This window comes from Nothoprocta perdicaria, unplaced genomic scaffold, assembly GCF_003342845.1.
Source record: "Nothoprocta perdicaria isolate Ctin4 unplaced genomic scaffold, notPer1 scaffold_212, whole genome shotgun sequence".
Taxonomy (NCBI): domain Eukaryota; kingdom Metazoa; phylum Chordata; class Aves; order Tinamiformes; family Tinamidae; genus Nothoprocta; species Nothoprocta perdicaria.
In genome coordinates, this window is record NW_020455339.1 from 896,457 (window position 1) to 906,409 (window position 9,953).

At 37.7% G+C, this 9,953-nt stretch overlaps 1 protein-coding gene across 2 annotated transcripts in view; it reads right to left on the reverse strand.

Moving 5' to 3' along the window:
• Positions 1 to 9,953, reverse strand: part of DCAF6 (DDB1 and CUL4 associated factor 6) — a 78,903-nt gene that overhangs the window by 48,099 nt on the left and 20,851 nt on the right. For both annotated transcript variants that reach the window (XM_026038548.1, XM_026038547.1), the window contains exons 3-5: positions 6,527 to 6,619; positions 4,032 to 4,217; positions 816 to 929 (exon numbers count right to left, since the gene is read on the reverse strand). In XM_026038548.1, the coding sequence (XP_025894333.1) occupies positions 816 to 929; positions 4,032 to 4,217; positions 6,527 to 6,619 (393 nt within the window). The remainder of the gene's footprint in view (positions 1 to 815; positions 930 to 4,031; positions 4,218 to 6,526; positions 6,620 to 9,953) is intronic.

The following is a 9,953-nucleotide window of genomic DNA, read 5'->3' on the forward strand; positions in this document are numbered from 1 at the left end:
AAAAAAGCAAAACAGGCAACAACAGGGAAAAAAAAAAAACCAACGACCATACATGAAGAGATAAAGCAAGAGGAACAGATTTAAAAACTGGCTTGCACACACCATTTTCTTATGCAAACATAGATAGCTGTTGAGCAGGCAGAGCAGCAAATACACAGGAACAGTCTTAACTAACTTAAAGGATTAGAACAGATTTGGTTTGTGGGCAGGTAATTGGATAGCTGAATTTACTGTAATTAGAGGGCAAAGAAATTCCTAGAACTAGGAAATGTGCATAAAGCAGAAAAAAATTAATCAAGAATACAGCATGCATAATTCATATTGCTCCTGAATTCCAAGCATGGTGGACAAAACTAATACTTAACCTTCTAGGAAACAGTGCAAATAATTAATGTGATCTAGCATAATTCATTACCAAGTATTTTCTTATTGTTGTATGGAGGGACAAAGAATGCTCAGAAGTGCAAGGCTGCAGTAGGTTTTCAAATTTAAGATTGTTTTTTGCCTCCAATTCACACTCTATAGTAATTAATGTAAACCAAACTAATAGGTTCAATTTCAAGGTGAAATCTTTTCTATCACATATGAAGCATCAAGCCAAAATTCATAAAACTGCAGAGACTTTTCTTTAAAAAGAATTTATTAAAAAAAGAATCCCCAAACTTTTTTTTTTGTTCTTGGGAAATATGTTGTCATCTCCAACAACGACCCTGAAATCTATTATTTCTAAAAGCCTTACCAGGATTCAAATCCTATGTTTGTATGATGTACAGCTCTACATTTAGGTCATCTTTATTAAAAGATTTCACTCTTACATCTTTACAATCTTCCTTTGTGCAACTTGTTTTGATTCGAGTATCAAACCATCTTACAGTGCCATCTTCACCACAAGAGAGGAAAGTATAGGGATCATTTGGTACTGTCATAATCTGCAAAAATAAATAAATAAATATTAATACTACTASAAACACCATTATTCCATTATTTTGGAAATAAAAGCATCAATATTTTGATGTAAAGACATCAGCAGCATCTTTACCTAAATAAAGTTATTATTACTCACATCAGGTTTTCTACTGAAATGAAGAAAGTATCTGACATTTATTTTCAAGAAAAAGTTAGAACTACTGAAATTAAAACAAAAAGTGTACAAGATGAAATAAGTAGTATTTATAAAGGTCAAATCTTGCAAATACCTTCTCTGTCTTGTAATATGCAACATGCATTTACTACTATTCGTTTTCAGGGKTTTTTTTCTATGAAGTAATATAGGACAGTAACAGTCACAAGYGACAATCTTCAGAAAACTGAATTAACATCAAAATACTAGATGGCATTCATTCCCGTGGATCATTACATCATTTGAATTCAAGATAGGCCCTTTGAAGCAGTTACGGATCCGAGACTGCTGGTGGGAACCATAAATCATTGATTTTCCTGCTTTTCATAGAATCACAGAATCCTTAAGGTTGGAAGGAACCTCAGAGGTCATCTAGTCCAGCCCCCCCTGCTCATACAGGGACACCCAGAGCACAGGGCACAGGGCTGCATCTAAGCGGGTTTTGAAGATCTCCAGAGGAGGAGACTCCACAGCCTCCCTGGGCAGCCTGTGCCAGGGCTCTGGCACCCTCACTGGTAAGAAATTTTTCCTTAACTTCCTGTGGAACTTCTGGTGCTTCAGTTTGTGGCTCCCTTTCAAGGGAGCATTATGTTGCTTCATTTCCCTGATCTCAGCTTTCTTCATACCACGGAGGTTTCCGACAGGATCTCACTGTAAACCTTTTCTTTTGTCCTGAGAATGCCATTGAACACAACATAACACAGTAAACTCTTATTTTAAGGAGGCATGTTTTATTTTTTTTCCAAGCTATTACTATTTCACAATATGCATATAAACATGCAGTACCTATAGACTGGCATGTGCAATTGCAAATACGTATGGTATTTAAAAATATACAAACTATTTTATAAACATTAAAATTGAGAAATGGAGGGAGATTCCTATACGTAAGAGTAATTGGAGACAATAAAATTTGATTTCCTAGTTTGTTTTGCTCCCCATTTTTTTAAAAATTTAATTTTTCTTCAATTTCATTGTCACTTGTGACAAGTTTAATTCATTCTACCTCACAAATTTACACTTAACACCTAGTCATCTAGGTTGACAATGTGCATATCTAGTCACCTAGTCATCTAGGTTGGCAATGTGCACATCTAGGTTGGCAATGTGCATATCATGGTTACTGACGGCAACAACTGGCAAAAAAAGGACGAAGATCTCATATTAAAGTTATAGTGCTATGTTCTACCCAATGTTATACTAATGCTGACCCACAGGCACAACTGCCAATCTCTTTCATTGAATTCTTCCAGTTTGATTGTTGGTTTGCAGTACCACCTGACATCAGTCACTTCACCCAATCCACCAAATATTTTTCATACTCCATATTTCATAATCCACCAAACAGATGGTCAATCCAATCTCAGAGAGCAAAAACTAACTGACTGCCAAAGAGTCACTTAGGCAATATTTACATCTCCTCAAACTCCTTCTTGCTTTCTTTCTGGGTACTCAGAACAGCTTACTCCATGACTCCAGACTTCACTGCTGTAATAATACTCCAGTCACTGCCTGAAGGTCTCCTCAGGGCAGGACCCGTTACCTTCTCCCTGTTCTCAACCTCAGAAACTTTTYAGAGGCAGCTGCCCAGCAAACAGCGCTACCAGCTGAGTATTACCTGTCTACCCCTCAAGCCTGCAGCCCAAGGAGCAAAGAGGCTCTCACTCCCCAAGGCAGCCAGAAGACAACAAACTACCGGTATGCAGCACACTTCACAGCTGAGGACACTTCATCTTTAGCAAACAGCATCTTGGCCTCCAGATGTTTGTATGAAAAGGCTGGTATTAGCTGAGATACAGTGAACATCCAATCAATGGMCAGACTCCACAGTATAATGCAGAGCTTTCTACACATAGTAAACTTCAGAAGTTTAAACTMTGTCACCTTTCACTAATTGGAGGCCGTAAGAATTGAGGTTATCCAAAGTAAACAGTTCTTCTCAATCAAAACAAAAACACCTCAAAAGTAAAAGCAGGTAGTGAGAAACTAGAGTGCAGAATGACGTTTTGCAAAACTGAAAACAAATACCAGAGTGAACTACACGGGGTTTGCTTGACTGACCTACAGTTACCTGGCATATAAAAAGTGCTTTTGAGGAGTCTTCTAAATTACAACCTTAGGGATACTTTTGCTACATGCTCAGAGATTAGTTCTGCTGGTGCTTCAGCCATCTTCTTTCCCTCACATACTACCTTCCCTCAGCCCTCAAATTTGTTCACATTTTTAACAAAGTATTCTAAAAATCTCTGTTCATTTAACATACAAAGAGAAAAACTTAAAAACTTGCTATGAAATATGAGCTAAGTAGCTACAAAAGCAACATATGTGTTTTCCTGTGTGCATGTAACGTGTGCTAAAAACATAGCCTCAAAAAGATCATCTATAACTTAAGGAAAAAAATGCATCAATCCTATTTTAAGCATAGTAAGTTTTACAATCAGCAGATTTTACTTTCATTCATTCATTAAGAAGAAAAATGAAAAAGACGTTCACCTTAAGTGCTTAAGTTCTTTGCTTTTTCACCTACCAATAAGCATAAGCAAAATGAGCAAAACTTCTGAAGGAAGATTGAAAACACTTCTTTTGAACTTACACTTACACTTAAATAAAATATAAAAAAAGATTATTCACTTTTATTACACACAGGATTTGGTGAAAGTTTATCCAGCTATTTTATTTTCAAAGAAATGCTCTCAATAACTCTCATCTTCAAAAAAATCTTTCATTTAGATAAAGTCTTTCTCTTTTTAAACCAATTCTCTCAAAAAACCAAAACTTAAAAAAAAAATCTTTTAATTTTTGTGAAGCACAGTAATAAAAATTCCCTTGTCTGATTAAAATCCTCGACAGCAGCACAATAAAATAGGCATTGCAACCATCTTTCAAGTTATCTTCTCCTTTTGTAAGTTACCTCATAGGTAGTTCCATAGTGGCACGTATACTGGCATTGCCTGTTAGTCTCCGCATCTTGTTCAACATTAGTGTAAAAAATGACTCCATCTCCAGAGCAAGACACAATCTGTTTGTCATTGGTGCATGGCAAGAATTTTGCGCTAAAAATATTTGCCCTGTGTCCTGAGCGAATGGTGGTTAAAACCTAAAAAGAAAACAAGAAAAGCTTTATCAGATTAATCAAAACAAAAATGGGAAAATAATACTCAGCTTCAGTTAAACACGGGTTGCTTGAAATATATAGTTCAATATTAACAGAGGCTATTCTTAGAATAAATTTGCCATATCGAAAAAGTGGCTCCACAACACACACAGACTTGGCCACTTTCCCAAAGGGGTCTGCAAATGAAAGAGCTAGAATGCAACAGGCTAAAGAATTTTAATTCTAAAAAGGTTAGTTACATATCATGTCAGGATTATCAAAGTAAAACATTAGTCTAGGAGCCAGCATGCCCACAAGGGCGGATTTAAAAGTTAGGAACACTTAGGTCACAAACKGAGGTTACATAAACCTCAAGTAAATTCAGAATTAAGCAAGTTTAGATACTTTTCAGAATATTTATTTAGAATATTTCAGAATATTTAAGGTTGGAAGGGACCTCTACAGATCATCTAGTCCAACCTTCCTGCTCAAGCAGGCACACCTAGAGCATGTGGCACAGGGTGGCATCCAGGCGGGTTTTGAAGACCTCATACTTCTCATAAAATAGGTTATTTTACTAATACAGAACATTATGTTAATTGCTGAAATCTATTTTAGCTCTAGCCAGGTTTGCTCATAACAGAAAATGTGGCGATGAAGGGATCAGCAAAGGCAACAGMATTACAGCAGAGTTCTGGTACCAGTACCAGTTTGTTCTCTTTTTCTTCTGTTACTCAAATCAGAGGAAATAAGCTAACAAAATTCTGAATAGCAAACATTAAAACAAAAACAAACAAAAAGTCCCATCTCTCATATTTCATTAACAACACATGCTGTCAAGTCTTCTTGCACCTAAGCACCCACTGTTTTATAACTGCATTTGCACATGAWGAAGTATCTATCTGTTCTCCTGTTACTAAAATGCAGAAAGCAAAAATAACTCTTWTGAGTGTGACTTTTGCAAAACAACACATCTCCTAGATTCTTACTTAACTGCAGTAATAGTACACAGGAAGAAAATCCCGAACTCTTCATCCAGATGCATGAAGCTTAAGTTAGCACTTCTATTAAAATATTATTATAATTTTACAATGAGTAAATACTTCCACCAAAAATATTTTATACTGATATATACTGATAGGATAAAATAAATCATACACAATAACTAGTATAAAATACATTTAATTTTACATTTTTTTAAAAACCATGAGTCTCTCCAACAACATTCACTCTGGAATATTGCCATCCTCCATTCCCCAGCTGCTTGGATGCCTTGTCTTGCTCAGGTGAACCAACAGTCCAACAGAAACCCCAGCCTGATAAAACTAATCAGAGCTTTGTCAGACTGCAACCAATAACAGAAAGGAACCAATGCTGTTTGGAAGCTGTAGATCATTTGAAGAAGTGGGGAAAAAAGACTTACCTACCAGCACAGGCAACAGCCCAGATTGCTATTACTCTCCCATCTCCACTCTTCACACAAAGCAAGTATTTCTGACTCTGTAGCTTTTCAAACTCCTACACGATAGCGAACACGCATTTTGGAACCCCCTTCTATATTTTAATTTTCCACACCTCTTAAGGGCTTAGTCTCAGTGCGGAAGAGGYGCCCTGGAATAGCAGTGCCTAGGATTCCCAGAACTGAAGGACAGATTTCAGAAGGTCTTCTAACAAACTATCAGCAGCTCTTTAAAGAGCAAGCACTAGAAATCCTGCTACTACATGATAGCGGCTAGCTGACAATACGTGAAGTCCTTTTGCTGCAACACAACCCAGTTTAGTGCAAAAAACAGAAGAGCAGAGATCTCTACAACACTTTCCTCCACAAGCCTGCTTCCCCTATTTTAGTACAAACTCTTCTCCCTCCACATTGTGCACTCACAAGGCAGTGTCATTTCAAATATTAAGGTATTTTAACTCAGACTGACATCTCATTTCAATAGTTTTACCTATAAAAACAGCTCAAAATTACACAAGGTAAAAGACAGTAAAATATTTTAAAGTTAAAATGAAAGAGAAGGTAAYTTATCTCATTACAAATTTCACAAGAATTACTGATTCCTGTTACTCATTCTGATACTAATCTGTTGTGAGGCTTTGTTGCTTTTGGGACAGAGCCCATCCTGTAAAACAGAGTACTACCTATGGCACAAGGGATAATAATATTAACATTTTAAGGCATTGTGAGATTTTATTCTTTTCTGTAGAATACTATAAGGTGCCTGATACTATCTCTGTCAGATAATAGTCACTTTTAGAAAATAATAACGAGTCTTATTTGAAACACACTGAGTATCCAGAAACAAACTTACCTTTCTGCTGTAAGGATTAGTAATTACCAGGTTGGTATCATCTGAACCAGATAAAATATATTCTCCTGTATCATTCCAGCAAATTGTGTTTACCTGTGAGAATTATTTAACAGAAATCAGTTCAGGCTTAAACAATTTCATTTTTTTCCTAAGCATAAAGAATATTAAAATATCAATATATTCATCTAACACAATAAAAATAAGAATCAACAAATTCATTGAAATTAACTCATTTTTAGAAAGCTAGCACAAAAAAAAAAGTTTTTTAAAACAAACTGACAGAGKAATCACCTATTTCACCCTTGGTCCTCCATTTGCATCTCAATTGCTCCCTTTGCTTCTGAAGACGACGCAAGAAGAGTCCATCAGGCAAATTGAGTCTTTGAACAAAAGCCTTAGTACCCAGAATTTTACATACTTAGGTGCTATGGACTATGCTGCCCCCCATATACTCTACAAAGTTCTCTGAATTTTAATCGGATGGCATCACAACTCTCTCRTTATTCTCCTTTCAGGTTATCCAAACCATGAACACCCACTGCTTCATACACTTTTCAATCATCTCCCCTTGCCAGGGATCTTGTGGAAGGCCACTTGAGAAGAGCGGATTCCCAGAATCCAGAAGAATCCCTCCTACCCTCTGGTGGCCCCTCACACGCTGCCCTTCTGTGTCCCCAACAACCTCTACTTGCTGCTGTCAGAGCCAAGGCACCAGGCCTAACGGAGCCTTCCTAGGATCCACCATGGCTGCCCTTAGGATTCGATAACTCCGACTGTCAATCACCAGGAACGGTGCATTCAGCTTTGCTCCCAGGTCCATGTAACGCTGAACTAACCTGACAACTACAGTAGCTAAAAAAAAGGTAGTYAAGCACAACAGAGTATTTCACGTAGTGAAAACACAAAAGCCAAGAAGATTAATTTACAATTACGTTTCCTTTCAGGCAGAGAAATACTCTGATTGCTTTAAAGCAACCAAAATGCTAGTAACAAGATATAAGACATTTAAGACTAGAAGCAAGATCACACACACAAGGAAGATTTAAAAGAAAAAAAAAGTTAGAGGATGCCCAGGAACGCAGACAGACAATATAGGAAGGTGTAAAGAGGATAATGTCCACCAAAGATGATCTCCAGAGGCTCCCTCCAACCTCAACCATTCTGTAGGTGATTCTGTAATACACCATTCTCCTTTTAAATTGYGATTTCATTGTACTGGTTTTCCCAGTGTTGACCAAGCTTTAACTTATTTGCGTGGGCAAAACTTGTTCCAGAAAAAAACAAAGATGATGTGTAACCAAATATATGTTAAAAGTCTACAATGAAACAGGTTTAATCCTGTTGCCAGACCATCTTCTGAATATTATTCTTTCAACAGAGTAGCAGTCTTTCAGTGCAATAAGTTTTACTTTTTTTTTCAGAGAAAATTGTTTTTCCAGTAAGAAATCACTTAACAAACTGTATTTCAGTGTTCAGGGGAACATAAAGAGCAAGAGTGCATAATGCAAGTAAATATACATATGGATCACTAGGGACAAATGCTTCATTCTCATGCCCTATTCCCAAATAACAGGTTCACTATTAAAATTTATTCCAAAATGAAGCCCAACTAGAAAATTCAGTTTGTATTTCAAGTCCACGACGGAAAAACCCATACCCGCTACCTACCCTCCCAGCCATCACTGCAATGCTCAGCTACAGGATTAATGCAACAATAAGAGGTTGCAATTCCTGGAAAGAGGTGTTTGAGTCAAAAGACAGATGATGAGCAGAGATGGAGGAGGAGTACTGCGAAGATGAAAACACTCGGAGGGTCTGCAGTAAACTTTTTCTGTGTGTTTTTTTCTGTGGGTTTTTTGGTTCCTTTGTTTAGCTTTTGTTTTTTTTAGGTTTTTTTTTTTTCCTTTTTGGAGGGAGGAGTTAGGGTTTTTTAATTCTATTTTGCTGCTACTCCTGCCTGGCATTGAAAGGAAGCAGCAGATACCTTTAATGAATTAACTGAAYAGTCAAAAACATATTTACTCTCTCTGTCTTCTCCCCAAAGAAAAGGCAGGAAGCAATACAGCCAATCCTTAAAAGACTGAAAAAGCAAGCCTATCATTCTCATGCAACATTAACGGTAGAATTAACTATTTTTGTAATCTGGATAGATTGGTAGTGTACAAAAAGGAAAAAAAAAAAAAAAAAGGAAACAGAAAACACTCAAACTAAACAGAATATCAGATCCCCAAGTAAGAAAGGGGTGAAAAAGGAATTATCTTTTTTTCCAATAAACAGATAAATAAATAAAAGAACTGCATGTTCTAGCAAAATGCTAAACATACTTTCTATGCTAATTTAAGCGTAGCTTTGAGGACAACATCTAAAAATGACTTGCTCCCAAGCACTATCCTGAGGGAGAAATACGCCACACAGGACACTGATTTGTTACTGAATTACATGTCTATAAATAGAAATTAAAAATTACCCCACCAGGTGGTCCTCTTTTCTCTAATTTAAAAATGTACTATTTGCTCATGTCAAAGGATCCATCTACCTATATAGCCTACAGCTCTTCTACCTTCCTCAAACAGTTTTCACAGCATCTATGAAATTGGAAGGAAAAAAAAAAAAGATATTTTAATTCTAATTCAACATACTCTAGAAATGCTTTTTTTCCATCCCTTCTTCCTCCTTTCCTCCCCATTTTGTTACTTAATATTGATCTAAAGATAAAAACTGATCATCTGTCAGCATGCCCGAGGTGACCCTGCGTGTGCAGGGAGGGTGGACTAGATGATCYGCAAAGGTCCCTTCCACCTTAACGATTCTGTTCTCTCCACTTTCTCCTCTTGGTTCGGTCACTTCAAACAGAAAGCATTTCACCTAGTTTTAGCCATCTACAGCTTGAGCGGGAGAAAGGAGCCGGTGTCTTTTCAAGTCAGGGAGTTACCGCACATTCCTTAAAGAGCGGGACTAGGGAGGACGGGCAGGGAGGCTGCGCTCTACGCGCGCGTGCGGATGGAGCTGGCCGCACCGGGGAAACGCAGCAGCGGGGCAGACAGCTCCTCCTCTACAAATGATCCAGAATGAACCTTAGCAGAGTAGGTGCAAGGGTAATGCGCTAATGAATATTGACTTTTACACTCAGAGGAGGCATAAAGTTGCTTTAATTAGACATGGCATGCGTGACCAGCGAGGAGGAGCAATATATCAAGGAGCAATATACGTTAGGCGGGCCCAAATGTCTGGGAAGCCTGAGTAGCTTGGCCAATGGGGAAAAGGAGAGGGCTTCTTCCATCAGGAAATGAGGATAAAAGGCAGCTGTGTCCACCAGCAAGGGGCTGTGTCCACCAGCAATTTGAGAGACCCCCCGCCAAGGGCTATGCCCACTGGCCTTTCCTTTTATTCGAATAACGTTTTAGGACTCCTCTATCTCCTTTGCGGC